The 18,129-nt window shown below is 40.8% G+C and overlaps 1 protein-coding gene across 1 annotated transcript in view; it reads right to left on the reverse strand.

The window, feature by feature from the left end:
* Nucleotides 1–15,840, reverse strand: part of MAP7D2 (MAP7 domain containing 2) — a 77,410-nt gene extending 61,570 nt beyond the window's left edge. The window contains exon 1 of the mRNA XM_030234659.2: nt 15,748–15,840. Coding sequence (XP_030090519.2) covers nt 15,748–15,790 — 43 coding nt within the window. The 5' untranslated portion in view covers nt 15,791–15,840. The remainder of the gene's footprint in view (nt 1–15,747) is intronic.
* Between the last annotated feature and the right edge of the window lie 2,289 nt (nt 15,841–18,129).

Below are 18,129 nucleotides of genomic sequence, written 5' to 3' on the forward strand. Positions count from 1 at the left end.
ATTAGGACAGGTGCAGCACCTCCAGTGTACCAAGAAGGGTGAGATTCAGCCTAACTTCAGCTGCCCAAGTAAACAGACGCTCACCTCTGAGAGCAGCTCTCAGCTTCCCTCTCACTCACTTTACAAGAAGAGCTGGGGTACTTCTCCGACCTGTCACCTCCTCCTGAGGGAGGAATTTAGAAGTGCCTATTCCACTCTACTCAAAGGGAGCCCAAGACAACCAGGGCAGACAGATGTCAGATGAATTCCTGCAGAGAACCTAATTGTGCACAGTAATGCAATTTGTGCACTCTCCCGCCAGTGAGGCATTAGGGCACATACAGGAAATGGCAGGATTTTCTACAGGTATATTCAAAATACCAACTGTCTTCATTTGCCTGCTTATAACAACTGAAAAATTACACTGCACATATAATAGCAAAGGAGGAAGTTTTTATTTAAACTTTTCTTTTTTGGGGGGGGCACAATCTCAAAACTCTGCATTTTTATTGATGACAAATGAAGAACATTAGGCAGCTGAACGTATATCCCTTCAGGGAAGGGATGTTTAATGATGAGTTTTCAGTTAAGGATCAAAGGCTTCTAAAAGAGCTCTGAAATCAGGGTTTCTAACAATTTGACTATCTAAAGCTCATATTTTTCTATTCTATTACATATTACACTAAACACCATCAGCCTTTGGGTTCCTAAATGAAGGCAGCACTTCTACATTCTCAGAGGAACAGACCTCAAGAAAATTAAAGGATAGAACAGCAGGATTGAGAAGAATGAAAGAAACCAGCTAAACCATCATAGCTAAGGAACTGAAATATTACATATTTAATTTCTTAATTATCTCCTTGGACTGCTAAAGAGATAAAACAACCTCAAAACTGATTCCATGAGAAGTGAAACATTTAAGCAGAATGCCTAAAAGAGATGAAATTAACCCAGTTCCTGATGTAACACAGACAAATCTGCACTTGACAATATCTTCTAAAACAGTGACAAACCTATAAATGTTCATTAGTGGGTACTGCTTAGCAGAGTTTCAACAAATTAACACAGTAATAGTAGCAGCTTTCCAATATACACTTCCAGGTTCAGCACTTGCTCAAATGAATGCTCAGAGCAGCATGAAATAGACAGTGCTCATGCCCTGTTAACCTCAGAGATAGGAAACAAACCCGAAGAGAGTTCAGAGTTTTTGTAATTTAATGAAAGCACAGCAAGAGCGATGCTTGCAAAAGGTCACAAGGAAACAACAGCAGTGCAGTAATGCAAACATAGAATTCTCAACCTTTACTTAATCTTAATCCCATTATTCTTTTCCCCATCATAACAACAAATCCCACTGAACCGAAGGGATGCACACCATTTTCTTTCCTGTGACTGTGTGTAGAAGAATTCCAAATACAAATAAACACAGAACACTTCAGAAGAACTCTTCTATTTACATATATATATGTGCACATAAAAACTGCAGAAGTTAAACCTGTTACCAGAAAATGAAAAATAACAAACAGTAAGCCAAAAATAGTCTTACGGAACAGCATTTTTTCTTTCTGTTGACATGCAGGATCAAAGATTACTAAGTCAATGCAGTAGATGTTTCAGTATGCAACTTCATACATTGATTTTCTTTTCCAAGAACATCTAACAGAAGCAGGATGCTCTTTTTAAAAGATCCTTTTACAAGCAGAGATTTGACTAAGGGAAAGAAAAAAAATCAATACACAAAACCCTTATGTTTTTACATATATAAATAAATATACAGTAGGACTACAATGAAAATCAATGTAATACTCTCTAATAATGACATTTCTTCACCAAATGAGAATGTATCTTGACCCTGTTTATTGTTTAATTAATGTATGCTATTCTTTATTAAGCATGGGTTTGCTTAATTTTAGCTTGTCTTATTTATTCTCCATATTTTTTCAGAGCTTCAACACTAAAATGATGAGCTTCATTCTTGCTTTTAAGTCAGCACCTCTAAAAACAAAGAACATACCCACCCACTTTCCAATGTCTTGTCTTCTCTCCAATACCTTTTTTTGGTCTTTTTAAAATTCAAGTGATTAAAGAGCTCTATGCCCTTCTAGAAGATCAAGTCTCAGTCACTGATTAGCAAATGTGTCTTCCTTGCAAAACTCAAACCTCAATATGTAAGCTAAGTAGAAAAGAAAACATCAAAACAAATGTCATGAGTTAGTGACTTCAACTAATAAAGATTTTTTTACAGGAGATACTCAATATTGGAGGAAAAAAGAAATCAATGCATCTCAAGAAGGATTAAGGAAAGGAATACCAATTGCTCATTATTGATAACATATACATAACCACAGCCATGTCTTGATAGCATGAGCTGCCAAAGAAACATACTATATGTAAATAGCACCAAATAATACCCTTTTCTATTGTTCCCACACAAGGCATCAGTGTGAGCTTCCTACCATTTTCCCCTCATTGACAATTCTTCAGAAACAGGCAGCTGCACAGAAAAATCACTGAATAACTTGCCAGAACTTATCCAAGTATAGCTGAAGCAGAGATCTTATTTGTTTTCAGAAGAACCTAGAAGCTTCTACAGAAAAAATGAAAGAAAAACTGGATTCTTTCCTTACTACTGACATCAGAGCTGTCAATCCTACCTCAATTACAGTTCATGTCAGTCATGCTTTAAGACTTAGGCTACAGTAGTGTTAATAAAGGCATAAAAATCAGATTAATGTTTTCATGATACAGTTCAAATGCAGGTTTTTGAAACTTAAAGCTTTCCATCATTGCAATAAGTTGAGGTTAATCCCATGCTTCCTTGCAGCTGCTTATACAACAACACAAGGTGCATCCACAAGACACGTGGATGCTCAGTGTCTCAGCTTTGAACCACAGAGGCCTCACACCTCCTCACTCTCCTGAAATCAGGTACAAGATTCACCTTTGTTGAGGTTACAGTTTCTTCCCTTATCACCTTCTCTAAGCATTCAGCTACCTTCAACTTTATGTTCCTTGTCAAAAAAATGTAGTTTCATACCTCTTCCTTCCAACTCTTCCTAAAATAAAGTGGGCTGTTCCTACTATCCCTGCCAACACATACTGCTCTGTAGTCCACCCCCTGCCTCCACACACATGTATAAGGACATAGTTTAAAAACCCCTCTGCCAAAACACATTTGACTACTACTCTCATTCTGTCAGTTAAATCAAACTACACCACCTTTCATCTTGCTGTATTTTAAAAGAGGAGACATGAAAATAGTAAGGGAAATCTCCACCTTTCTTCACAGTTTTCTGGTCCAAAGTTTAACTTTGCATCTCCTCTATGTCTGTGCTGCGCACAAAAACCCCTCACTCCTCCTGTCTGCAATTTGTTCTGCCAGCCATTTTAAAAAGCAAACACCCTCATGCTACGAGCCAAGTGTTAAGAGCTGATAGTTCTCTATACTTAGCAGGCAATCTGTATTATATACAGATATATTATACCTTATAAATAGGATGTAATATATCCTATTTTCAAAGGCAAAAAAACTTAATGATATTTTACATAACACTCAAAATATGACCTTATTCCCCTCCTTTATTTATATGGTACTGAACTTTTTGTCAAGTCAAATAAAACAAAGCTAAATAACAAGAACATTTTTATAATTACTTTGAAAGCTCTTAAATCTGAAACTAAGCAGTTGTACTTGGCCTCATATATTCCCTTCCCCTCAAATTTGCTGAAAAAAATCTGCCCTTGGGCATGTAAGGCTCTGACAGTGGGTTCCAGCTATGGCTCCTAGTGAGAACCACAGCTCAGCTAAGTAAGAGAAAAGGTGTTTTTCCAGATAAGTACTGCATATCCCTAACTATCTTAGTAAATTAAATCCTGAAACACTGAAGGACAGCACATATGTGCTCAGAACAGATCTGGTATTTGCTGATGCTGTAGGTGGCAGCAGGATCTCTTACTCTCTCCTAGCTCTGACATCCTCCAGTAAAATCTCAGAGAAAAACAGCAAAGCTGCCACTGCTTTCATGATACAATACACTTGACACCATTAAATTCCTTTCTACTAAAGATATGGCAGAAACCTGTAATAGCAGAGTCCCTGCAAACAGTCACAGCAAAGTGCCTGTCTGCTCATTTAGCTCCAGATGTGCCTACAGCCTGGTGACATAAATCCCACAATACCAAGAACAAAAAATCCAAGCTTGCTAAGTGTTATGGCTGACATTTTTACTTCTTCCAGCAAGCTTTCATCTGACATTTTCCCTTGACAAAGGAAGGTCTCAGACAAGGAAAGTGGAGACTGCATCATGCTTCTCCATGCAAGCTAACCAGTAGTATCTTTACTATACAGTGCAAACCTAGGTGAAAAACCCAGGAACAAATTAAGAGCAGTACATGAGAAAAGAGTCTTGCCTGCCTACTTAAATGCACTCAGAAATTTAATACTCAGCAATTATTGCAAGAGTGCATTCAAAAGATTGCTATCTCCAGCATTTACAAGGAATCTGAATACTGCCTACAATGATTTTACAAGTAATCAATTTTCTCTTTGTTTATTCTTTTAGAAATCATGAAGTATACATCCAAAACATACTGACATGAAAGATACATCAAAAGGGGATTTTTGTTTGGGTTGAGGTTTTTTGTTTATTGCTTTTTCACCAGTTTTGTTTTCCCTTGCTAATCTGGAATTCCACCATTACAACTATAGTTAATAAAATGACTCACCAGGGTTGCTTCATTAGGTGAAAGTTATTTTGTATATAAGCACAGAAAAACCAAAACCATCAATGGGTTGTACACTTTATTCTAAACACCAAGAGATGTGTCTTAAATTCACCTAGTCAGTTCTTGAAACATACTGGCAAATATTCACCCTGCAAAGCCAGCAACCCCACTAGAATACTTTTCAAAGCAAATTAGACATCTGAACTTTCATTCCCACCCTCTTGTCTAGGGCTTCTCTAGAACCTGAACTGAGTTGACCAGAACCACCCTGAGCAGTGGTTGCCACCTTGCAGCACAGTAGAAAATCACAGGTGCTGTGTTCCAGTATAAAAGGCTGGGCCCCAACATCCTGTGTGTCTGTAAGAGCAGGAACCAGCTGCTGTCTCAAGAACCTCAGTGCTCATGCACTCACTTGTCCTGTTCTTTTCTCCTCTCCACTTCCATGTGTCATGAACCAAGCTGCTCCTTCTCCAGACCAGTGGGCAAGGAACCTTGCTTGTCTGGACTGTAATTGCTTGGTCTCATATCTGTCCACAAACCTTACCTCCCTGGAAAGACATTCACTGTAGGATTCTCAGCAAAGGCAGCTGACTGTGGAGCTCCTTGCCAGGGCTGATTAGACACAGACTAATTGTGGGCAGAGCAAAGTTCAGGACACACCTGTACAAGGAAAGGCTTTTGTTTGACTGTGGCAACAGAGAGCAGCTCTGCTAATGTGGAGCTCCATATCGCCTAACACTCAGGCTGAAAGCCAGCACTTCCATGGGAATCCTACCCTCTTCCAGAACTTTGTTTCACATGTAGATACAAATCAAAAGATACAGAGTCAGGGCTTGAAAAACCTGCCTACCCATAGCAAGGGAAAAGAGGAGAGGGATGAGTAGGTTGAGTTGGCTGAAGAAATAGAAACCAGTAAATATTTTGGAAGAGGCCAGGAGGAGTTGGGGATGCAGCAAAAGCCACATGCTGTCCTGCATGTAAGAAATTGGAAAGAAGGGAAGTGTAGGTCTACACACACACAAGAAGGCTGCTCTCTAAGCCACAGCTGACAGTAGAAGAAAGAATGGATACATCTGGGCTAACAGGCAATGGGACAAAGAAAATTACAGATGTATCATCACAAACAGCCAACTATACCCACCTTCTCTACCTTAATGAGGATTAATGCTATAAACAAAAAATAAAACTAATACTTTTTTTCCAGTAGATCAGCATCTGCACTTCTTACCTGAGAATACAAATGAGATCTGAAATTAACTTCTCCCAAACAAGCAAGCAAACATTTTGGTATCACTCCTGTGCATAGGCAAGAGGACCATCTAACTGGCAAGAAAGAAATATTTTCTAGTCTTCGCTAAAAAGTCTTTGCTTTTAGTACTTTTTTATTGATGCACCAAATATTTCTCAATCAAAAGGAGACAGCTGACTAGCAGCAAAAGATTAAGAGATTCTTGTTCCTGAGTAAACATTTGAAGACTTAGGGGCAGATTACTTCAGTGTAACATGCTTCATTAGATCCAGAACCAGAAGCCAAATCCTGTACCATCTTCTCAAAGCAGAGCTAGATGATGCACACTGAAAATCTTTTCCTCTACAAACCTGACACCACCTTACCAGTTTGTGTAAACTTTGACACAGGAAATTCCCAAAGACCCCAAACTGTATAATCAAAGAATGACACTAGCTCTAAAAAATAAATATGTATATTTATTTATTCCACTGTTCCCCAATAACAGCACTTGGCATCTGTCAGAGAACAGTGAAACTACATTTTTTTACCGAACGACACCCAAGAAGAATAAATTTGGTTTATTCTGGCAAAATACAAGGTAATGGATACATTACACAGCTGGAAATAGATAGGGATGGCTGAATGCTTTCAAATCTAAAATGCTGGAATTATAGCTAGCTTTTAGCTGCTGAGCAGTTTTCCACATTCCTTTAAGAATTTTATTTCTTGGGGTTTTTCAGTTGTACAAATTTACAAAGGACTGTATAATATAATCAGCTTGAAACATTGCTCCTCAGATCCAACAGTTCTCAGCCATTGGGTCAGTATACGAAAATTACATCTTCCAAGTACTACTTTATCTTGAGGATTTTGCCCCTCTACTATCCAAGCCTATAACTTAAGTAAGTATATCACACTTGCATTAACCAAGAGCTGCTCTGAAGACTAGGAAAACACTCCTCCACCTATTTGTTTTTGTTACCTTTGATTTTCAAAGAGCTCTTTGATATGGTGATTCTCTATTTCTGAACAGTAACGCCTGAAGCAGAGGTTAAATAGCATGGAATGCATTTTCTTTTCCTTTTCACCTTTTTCCTATTCATGGTCTCTTTGCATCCCCTGCAGCTGCCACAAGAAAAACTTCAGAGCTCCTTCAGCCCTCTGGGGTCCCACTGCAGGAGGCAGGTGGGCTGGTGAGAGGTAAATTCCTGCTGGAGCCCATCTGATGAGCCCAGTCTCCTCCATCATGCTTTTCTCTTCCTCCCTCCCTAGGCTGGATGGAATGGAGTGAGCTCTGCTGGGGCAGCAAGAGCAAGAATTACTGTATTGGGTGTAATTATGAAATTGGGGCAAGAAGCAGACTAGAGCATGGGAATATGTACATACAAAAGATAAAGTCAAGATGTATTTTCTGGACACATCTCTAAGTCCTCTAACCATAATTTGAGGGACTCTAGGAATTATACTGGATACTTGCTGTGGTCTTACACCTCCATTAATGCCTATTTCTAGGTATCAGGGAGGACAGCAGTGAGACAGTTTCCCTCACTAAGGTGGCCACCCTTATGACCTTGTAGGCAGGACTGAGTGGATGAGAATAGGGAAGGACAAAAACACCATTCGAGAGAAAAATAAAAAGCCAAATTCTAAAATCTTAAGAGTTATCCTAGTAGTGTTTCATTTTATCAACAGCATAGATGCACCATTAACAGCAAGTGGGCACCAGAAGGTCTATGTAGTGCAGGGATTTTCATCAACAGAGAATTTAGTGATCTTCCAGGAGCATCACTGTGCTATTTTAAAAACTTTTTCACTTGCTACATGGCCTGTAAGCTTGTCACTATGCTTTAGGGAGCACTCACTACAAGGAGGTTGCATGAAGACTTTCCTTATAGTATTCAGTTCAGCTTCATCACTTCAAACAGACCAGTCATGATAAAAATTGGATGTGAAAGTGGATGTGCTTGTACTGAGTAACATGATTTTCAGTTCCATTCACACATGAGTTGGACAACTTCATCACAGATTAAATATATTAAAATTCTAAGATAGTCTACTTTTTTACTACATCCTGTGGCTGTATGAGACTTAAAGGAAGACTGGATAATGGCAGTGACTCTGTTATAAGAACAGAGATTGCAAAAATTTCCCAACCCAAAACAGGGAAAACATACTGCAAAGCACGAAAGAGATGCAAAACTGCCCATAGAATACAAAAATTATTATGAAAACCAAGCTATTTACATTATCTGTAAATGCCTCAATCTGTTCAGTTATTTCTGTTTCAAGTTTTCCTTCAGTTCTGTAACTTGATAATGCCATAAAAAAGCAACCTTTCTCCATAATACATTCCCTAAACCATTTCTTCCCTATGCAGGGCTCAAACATTTTCATTCAGTGCCATAACCTGACCTCAAAAAACCACGAAACACATCCTGGCTCACAACCCTGCAACACAGCACTCACATCCAGAACCTCATCAAAAACTTGTTTGTGCCAACGGAAGGTCACCCTCTTGTTTCACTGCATCATTAAAACCACTTCCTCTAACTATTGAAAAGTGCCATGTTTACTTGTAACCACAGCACTTAGAGCCACTAAACCCAGGAAACATAATGGAAATGCTTACATCTAATAATAGACCATTAAGCATATGGGAAAAATATGTCCTGTGGCTGATGCATGGTATCAAAAGTCAAGACACTAGCATGAAAGTAAAGCCCTACTGGCTCCCTTCCCTTCAGGAGAGGGAAAGGAGAACTAGAACTCATCCATCATTTATTTTGGAAGCCATAATTTGCTCACTGTTTATCAACATTTTAAGAGGCCCAACAGCACATTCCAGTTCTCTCCCTGAGGTTTCTTTCCCCTGATACAGAGCAGGTCTGCACACACACACATGCCACATTCAACACAAACAAGGCAAGATGCAGGCAAGTCACCAGCAAAAGGCAAAGGAAGACACTTCCCTTTTGTTGATATCACCCTCCCATGGGAAGGGAAACCAAATCCCTTAACTTAAAATATGTAAAAATCACAGTAATGATGTGTGGATAAACACTGCAATATGTCCTGTTTTCCCTTCTGAGACAAAAGGAATGGGCCTTTCTTGGGTGATTTGTCATGCAGCAGACTTAGGAGCTTAAAAAATATTTTTGTTTCACAAGGCTGGAGTTTTTTCAAAATTAAGTTTCATTTACTCCCAATATAATTGGACACTGAAAGTTTATTCCAACTCAACAATCAAGGCTAGTTTATTCAAACTGGAGTATTCCAGCTCTCACTTGATCTATCACTAAAGTGAGAAGGCAGCAGAGCTCTGCCTGGACCCCTTCAGCACTCCTGCTCTGGTTACAGCGCCAGGCATGCCACAGCACCTTTGGAAAGTTTGTATCTTTCTCTTTTGATTGTAGCCACATGAAGAATTTCAGTACTCCACACCCACGAGCAAAATTAATTTCAAACCATAAATATTTGAATTAGCTTTTTCTGAAATAAAGCAGAGCCTTGATGGCTTCTGCCTGGCATGAAACAAGTAATTTGATAATTCATATGGATTGAACTGGGCAAGGCATAGTTGCAGATCTTCCTAAGTGAAACAAAACCACAACACATCCTCCAGCATCTGGCACCAAAACAGACAAAATTGTACTAATTGTAGTAGTGTTACCACTGTTTTCTTGAAGATTTTTTTATATGCTTTTACAGTGGCATCCACAAGTTGATATATGGTATCATGTACTTTTATCTAACACACCCATTCCCTTCCTATCAAAATCTCAGGTAGAAGTGATAAATTCTCACTCATGATATTTATTGAAATCACCACTAGGAAAAAGAAGTATCTAAGAGAAACAATCCAACAAAGAAAACTAGATTTATGAAGCTTCATGTAATTTCTTCTAAACTGGTTGAATGCACAACACACCTGTGATGTTGTTAAGGTTATGGGACATAAAATCCTTTTTCCTTTTTGTGCAAGCAGATGTATTACTATGCACAAAGCCAACAAGGCACCTGTCTCTGGCATGAAATAACAATGCAGAAGACATCCCAGATTAAAATGCTCATCACATCACACCAAGTTAGCACATATTCCATGGACTGGTCCTCTTGGAAGGCAAATGCAATCACACAGGACTACAAAACAACACATGTAATTACTACTGAAGGGGTTGACTTTGAAAGCTTAGACAATTTCACCTGTTTTTATACTCAAAATACAGAAAATAAGAATTTACAGATTTTTCACAAACCAGAAAAAAAGATTTGAATGTCCAACACTGCATTAAATGTATATTTGCTTTTGGAAGGAAACACAGAGCTCAAAACCCCTAACCCTAGCCCTAACAGAAAACAATCTCTTCTGTTAAATCATTAGAAGAAATTGAGTTCAACATTGTTTTTCCAACTGGTCCAATCAAAAAGCACATACCTGTAACACTGGAACACAAAAATTTGCATTTTACACATTGTAAAGGAATGAATATAACAAAAGTGAAACATTAATACAAGAAGGTAGCTATTGGCATCTTTATGCCAAGAAAAGTAACATGAAAACACAGTGAAAAAAACAAACTTTGGCACACAGAGAAAAACACTTTAAAGCAAGCTCACACCTAAGCAAGGAGCTACCACAGCACATCAGGAATACCTCTTCTATTCATCACTTCTTTGGAGCTCCTCACTGAAAAGCTGCTAAAACAACAAACACCTGCTGTGTAGCTGAAGTTTATGCAAAGATCACAGAAATGCTTTATCAATCTCAGCAAAGCAGGCATTTGTCTGCAGCACCTCAATACTACAAGAATAATCAGCTCCCCCTCGATCAAAGGGAAGCAGACACAAACACATGAAAGAAGCAGCAAAAGCCTTCAGATATTCAAGTGCAAAAGCAAAATTGACATCCCAGAATTTAGGGCAAAACAGTTTGATCTGATATTTGGCAAACAAAGATGACATGCACACAAATAATACATTAAATGAAAAGAAGCACAATACTTCACAAAACTTCAGATCACAGAGGGCATAAATATTAAATAATTATGGGAAAGTGGATAATGCATTTAAGAGTTACAAGAATAAAATTACAAAAACTAAGAATGTGACCAACAAGCATTTGCAGTTCATTACAACTGCAAAAAGCCTGAAAGGTACATGCATTATATATGTACATACACAGAGGACAACTCAAAGCCAGAAGTAACTCCATATGAAACATGTGGATTACTATTTAACTACAACAAGAAGTACTTTACTAAGATTCTTACAACATTCAAATCACAGGGGGTGCTAGGGTTTTAAGATCTTGACAGCTTCATGACACAAATGAAGAAAAACAATAGTGTACTATTTGAATGACAAAGTCTGTCAGATGCATTAGTCTTTTAAACAACATAACAATAATCTTGAGGGGTTTTTTTAATGGTTAGATAGATTTCCACTTTGTGAAACCCACTTATCTTTGCACAGCGACACATCATCATCATTAATCATTGTGGAGATAAGACACAGTGAAAGGTATTTCTAAATATCTTATCTAAATTCAGCCCAGGGTAATGTGACTACCCAAGATTTCGAGTCACATTTTGCACTGGGTAAGCTGCTTGAACACAAGTATATTGGGAAAACTGATACATACCATGTTCCTATATGCACTAATTCCAGGCACAGAAAAAACACCAGTAATATATGAAATTGTGATGAAAACACCAAACACTAGTCAATTACAGCAAAATAACTCAGAAATTATGTAAAATTACTTAAACCAGGCAGATTAAAATTAACCCTGTTACAGTACTGAACTTTGCTTTTGATTACTCCAGTAACCTTGGCTAAGCATTTCTATTCCTTCCAGTATTTAAGCATAGTATCCACATTTTCCCTCTCAACCAGTAGATGTCCATAAGAAAGTTAAATCTGAGTGTCTAATACAAGTAACTAAATGCAGTTAGCATTCCCAACATTTGCATTAGCTTCCTGAACAGCTTAATCTCTCTTCATTTTATAAATAACTGGACCTATATAGTCCAGTTATTTATAAAAACTCCATAAAACAGTATCTTAAACAAAAAAGCATTATATAAATTGATGTAGAATCTAAACTGAGGATTACTGCTTCTAGGATCTGTTCAACAGCTTGAGCCAGTCACAAAGGGCTGGAAGCTGCAATGCCCTATCAGAGAGCTGGTGCAAAAACCTGATTTCACAAGGAGTGGTCAAGATAAGTAAAAGAGAAGAGCCAAACAAACTACTCAATAATCCTGAGACTGGGACCTTCTTGCAAAGGTGAAACACACAAGAGGGAAATACGATGTTTTCTCCAATCATCTAATCAGTCCAGAATTTAACAGGATTTAAAGCCTTGCTTTATTCTGTAGCTTTAAAAAGCATTTATAAGTGAATGCCAGACATAAGATTTTTTAAGAATTTCCCCTGTCAGTTTTGGTCCACATACACTGAATGACTGATAACCAAAAAAGTTATATTGTATTATATTTATTCATGAGATTTAAAAAAGCCTTACTACATAAATTTTCATACAGTATCATAATACAGGATACATAGTTTCATTTACATTAAATACACACATGCTTCTTCAATTAGCACATCTAGAAATAATTACCTAATGTTCAAAAAAGCATTCCTGATGCCTTTCCCCTGCTATGGATACACCATCCACCAAAGCAAATGGAGCTATGTGACACTAGACAAAGCTGTCCTATAAACATTAAAGCTTTCAGATGCTTTAATTCCCTAACCTGTGCATTTCAAGCCATACACCTTCCTTTTACTGCTGCAGTCCTGGAATGCAAAGGCAAGACATTTTTCTTCACTGCTGTTTAGTGAACTTTACTGGAAAGAGGTTTGACTTTTCTTTTTTAAGGACAAAGCCAATACTTTAAATACCAAAACAGTAACCTTGAGAGTGTATTAAACTGCCCTGAACTAAAGCAAATACTTGCAAATGGTAGTATCACATGAAAAGCAGCACATGAATTAACCTTGGGGATAAACAACCTTGAGTGTCCATTTATGAGAGAAAACAGTACAGTACAAAAGAAGAATGTAAGTACACATTGGTTAAATCATTTTGGCCTATGAGAAATCACTTGGAAAAGCAATGAGATCAAGAAGAAAAACCCACACAGTATTTTTAAAGGAATCCACACATTCATTCCTTTCACACAAACTGGTTTTGTGATATACAGTCTAGGATGGCACAACACATCATTTTTTCTCTTAAATTCTTTTAGGCATGATCATGTTTTCTATAAGGAAGAAATCCCAAACAACCAACAAACACATCTTACTCTGAAAATCAAAGTGTCCAGTATTTCAACCTCCTAGCACATACTTTAAGCAAATCTCACCAGGCAGTAAAAAGGAAGACAAGAGATTCAATACTGAGCCACTTGTCCTTCAAATGCTCTTTAGTCATTACCTTTACTATAGACAGCAGCAGCAATAATGCCCACATTTTGGTCACCTAACACTCTCCCTGACAAAAAGATTCCTACAGTGGATTCTCACACTATTGTTTGCCTCATGCCTTTGATTTTTGGCAAAAGGACATAATTGAGCTCTGCAATTATTATTTTCTTGTGCCACAGAATTTTGCTGCTTGTTTGCAGAATTAGAAACAATTTAACAATTTAAAAATCCATTCTTGCAGGCTTGTTTGTTACAGCTTGGTCTGGGCAGACAGTTTGAAGTGCTTTGCTTGCACTTCATCCTAGCAATTCCCCCAGCACTAGAGGATCCTACAGATCAAAACTCAGATGCTGACAGAGAATTACAGTTTGGGAACGGGAACAGTGGCTACAGTCACTGCCTGTTGTTGGCAGCACCCTTTTGGAGAACACGACCTTGGGAAGGAGCATTATACTCTGGAACAGAGAGGTAAGATTCTTCCTAACCCTAGGATCAAGACAAGGACTCCAGGACCAAAACATACATACAAACATGAGAGCATCATTTCCACATCCACATTAATGACTCACTTTAGCAGCTGTTGTGCTTGTTCCAAAATTGGCAAGTCACACAAAAAAGAGCCTCATTCTCTGCTGCAGGAGATCAAATGCCACCCATACTGCTGTCTGTAACACACCCCACACATACACCATCTTTTACACCACATCATGTATTATCTTCTAGCAGACAATTCAAATAACAAATTTGGCCAAGACCACTCTATATATGGTGCCTTTCTTGAGCATTAGTGCTCAAATCCCAATGCTTGACCACAAGTAATGACATCTGTCTGTGCCTGTCCATGCCCTACAACACATGACCCATTTGATACCATCTTTAATTAGAGTACATGCTGCCTTTTCTATGGATTCCCAATCTCATACAGGGTGAAAAATAGATTATGTACTGGTTAATATAAAGAGTGAAGGGTTTTTTGCAACATTTGCCTCTGAAGTTAGAATGTATAAACTAAAAAAAAAAAAAAAAAAAAACATAAAAAGAAAAATGTCAGGGAAGAGTGCAAGTGAATATTGGGAAGAATTCCCTATGCTTTAGACAAGAGTTTTAAAAAAATCCTCACAAATATGAATTGTACTAATTTCCTCCTGTCTTCCATGTGAAATACTAAGAAATGGAGTCCCAAGCCCTAGAAGTGCCTGACTGCTCAACAGCAACAGCCTTACAGCAAAAGCCACAACTGCTGAGCATGTGGAGAAGGGTGAGGAACAGCAAACACAGGCGTTCCCAGCTCCTTCCTTGGCTCCTCACACTGTGTTACCTCAGAGAAGTCAAAGTCTCAGATTCCCTCCCCATAAATTCGGAAGAGTAATCCTTCTTTATCTCCCAAAGCAATTGTAAAGCTACTTTTAGTCACTACAGTGGCTTAGGACAAACAGGGAAATTAATTCCCTCTTATGCACCAGGTTTAGATGGTTTACCATCCACAAAGCAGAAGCTCCATAGCAGATAATTAAGGTAAAAGTGTAATGAGCACCTGCATAACACCTTAATCACCACTCATCTCATACGGAGCCCAGGGGAAGTCATGTGAAGGAGAAGCAGCCAGACGCACCCCAAAACCTACACGTGAAGCCAAGAGCCAAGGTCACGACCACCAGTCTTGGCCCCAACATCTCATGGTGCTGGAGGAATTGATCCCATGCCAGGTGATGTTCTGCACATACAGCACATCAACCTCCACCACATCTCACCCACCCTTTTCATCCTCGGAAATGAAAAGTTATGTTCGCCGAGCAGCCAGGAGGGACCTTAACCAGGAGCCGTGCCTATATAAGGGCTCTGCGTGCGGTGTTCACGCCCGATACCCGCTCAACCAGTTTGCTGCCCGGGCTGGGCAGCACCGGCACAGGCAGGCCCAGGCACCGCCGAGAAGGAGCTTTACAAATCGCTGCCTCCCCCTCTGCACTTCGGGGCACAGCCGAGCTGCCGCCCGCCCGCCCCGGCAGCACCGCCGGCGGCCGGGGAAATCGCGGCGGCACAAAAGCCACCTCATGGCAAACACCTCCCGCCCCACAAAAGGCAAGGACGGGGAGCGCCGGGAGCCGCGGGTGGGACCCGCTCCGTGTCCCCTCGGGAGCGGCCGCCCAGCGCCGGCACCGCCGCGGCTCCCGCCGACAGCGGCCGCCCCATCCCTCCGAGATGGCGGCCGGACCCGGCGGCACCTGCCGGGGAGCGACCCCCGTCTGCCCCCTCCCCGGGGCTCGGGCAGCGCCGGGCGGCGGGAGACGGGACGGGACGGCGCCGGGGGAAGCCGCGGGATGCGGGCGGGAGAGCCGCCGTCCCCCAGCACGTTGCGGGGCCACGGCCACATCCCTTACCTGTGGCCCGCGGGTGGCTCCGCGCAGCCCCCGACTCCGCCATCTTCCTCGCCGGTGCCGCCGCCGCGTCCCGCCGGGGCCGGCTGGGCTGGCTGTGCCCGCGGCCGCCGCACAGGCGCAGTGCCCGCCCCGGCACCTGACGGCGCGGCGGAGGGAGGGAGGGGAGGGCGGGCTGCGGCCGGGCCCTCACGGCGGGGCGGGCCCGCTGCCCAGGTGGGGCCGCGCCCCGCCCTCAGCGCTCTGGCGGCGGGGCTGCGCTCGGGCAGGGGGCGGCCGAGCGGCGCTTCGGTGCCCGGGCGCGTTCGTTCACTCGGGTTATCCCCGAGAGCCAAACAACGCGCGCTCTCCGGCTTTCCGGGCCGATCCGGCTGTTTTCCCAGATTTTTCCATCCAGGTGTTTGCGTCCGCTCTTTGCAGCCTCGTGCGGCCTCGGGTGAATCGATGGCACCGGGGAAAGGCACAGCCGCGTCCTTCCCGTCCGGGTGCGCTCGCCGTTCCCCCCACGGGCTCCCTTCGTGTCGGGCTGGCCCTGCAGTGGCAGGACCCCTCTGTACCCGGTTTTAGAAGGGGAGAAATTAACATAATCTTTGTTTCTCCTCATCACTCACATACTAGTGGTTGAACTCCCCTCCCCAAAATTTTAACACACACCTTGTATGCTTCTTTTGCTTCCACATTATTGGTTTTGCTGTTTCCGGACCGTGTTGGGAGGCAGCAGTGCTAGGGAAGGGCACACGGCTCCAGGGCTTGTGGCGCAGGGGCAGCTCCTGCTCAAAACGTTGCCAGAACTGGAGTTATATGCCAAACACCTTATTGACCCATTGTCTGTGCCATTTTACCAAAATTTAAACGTAAGAGAAATTTAATCTTTCCACTTTTCGTTCTAACTCCTTTTGTTTTCTTCTTTTTGCCAGGCAATTATATTACCTTTATATGCTTCAGCTGAAAGTACAGACCATAGTCAATATGAGAGGAAGGAGGAGGACAACATTTACTTTGGTTTTCCTGAGGTGTCTTCTATTTCCTAAGATTTTCTAAGAGGCAATTATTCTGTTGGGGTGCTGGGCAGCAATTCTTCCATCTAGACATTGAAGTGGTGTTGTCATGAGTGGGTTCACACACCTCAATAAAAGTTTAGCTACACAGATTTAGGGTTTCTGGTGCATATAATAATAATTATTCATAATATTGCTTTATCAATGAAATATGTAATTTTCATTGCTTATAACTGCCACATTTTGAAAGTGCCAAATTATGTTTTTATTTCAGCTGTTTCTCCCACTAACCCTACATAAAGGGTCTCCACTTATTATTCTACCTGTCTAAAGATTAAATTGTACAGTTTTGGTCACGTTACAGAAGAAAATCCCACCTCTCTTACTGTAGCTGTTCCTCCTAATTTCCAGGGGCTCCTTTGGTAACAAAACCAGAAGAAGGAAGAATCTCCTGTGATAGTAATTAATCTTTAGCCTCCTAGTGTCTGATGAACACATGGGAAAGAACAGCTGGTCTCAGTGCAAGATATATGGGCTTAGTGATGAGGAAAAGGAAAGACAGAGGATGAATTTCCAGGACTGGGAAACAGGAGAGCAGAGAATGGATGTGAGGCATGAAAAGATGGAAGAAACTGGAGAAAGGGGTATGAGGGAGGGAGGGTATTCAGGCAGTAGCCAGTGGCTGAGGAGAGAGCGATGGATGGGGGCACTGGAGAATCTGCCCCGAGGAACAGAAGCCCACCCACCAGTGCTAGCTCTCAAGTGGTTGTGAAGCCCCTAAGCACAGAATGTCACATGGAGAAAGAAGTATTCTCCTACAACTGTAATTTCCTCTGATAATTGGTTCACAGCATTCAGACCTGAGGTCATGCCATGGAAAAAAAAAATAAAAAAGATATTTTAAAGAAAACTTAAGGAAACTATACAGAAAATGTGAGAGCTCCAAAGACAAAGCCCTCCCCTACAGTATTTTATGTTGTTTGTGATAGGAACCAGTTTTTAAATTACCTTTGCAGAGTGGTTTTTTCCACAAGACTCCTGCCTCATTCAATACAAGGATGTCTTTAATTAATGTATAGTTCTTCAATGTTTCTCTTCATTTTCATCATGTAAAGTGGAATCTTTCATGTCGTATTCTCTGTACATTCTTCAAACCCTGCCTTGAAGGCAGGTTAATTAATTTCCATGATGACTTTCCTGTGGTAGTCTTATAACACCTTCAAAACATTCATAAATTTAACTTTGCAACAGCCTTATAGTTGAAGTAGTACTATTATCATATATTCCACACAAGGAAGAGCTAAAGGAAGGTAATGTGTCTGGAGTTGTCTGTAGTGGTTTGTTAATTCTTTTATGTTGTGGAGGCTGGCAGGTGGTTTTAAAGCAG

This window comes from Serinus canaria, chromosome 1, assembly GCF_022539315.1.
Source record: "Serinus canaria isolate serCan28SL12 chromosome 1, serCan2020, whole genome shotgun sequence".
Taxonomy (NCBI): domain Eukaryota; kingdom Metazoa; phylum Chordata; class Aves; order Passeriformes; family Fringillidae; genus Serinus; species Serinus canaria.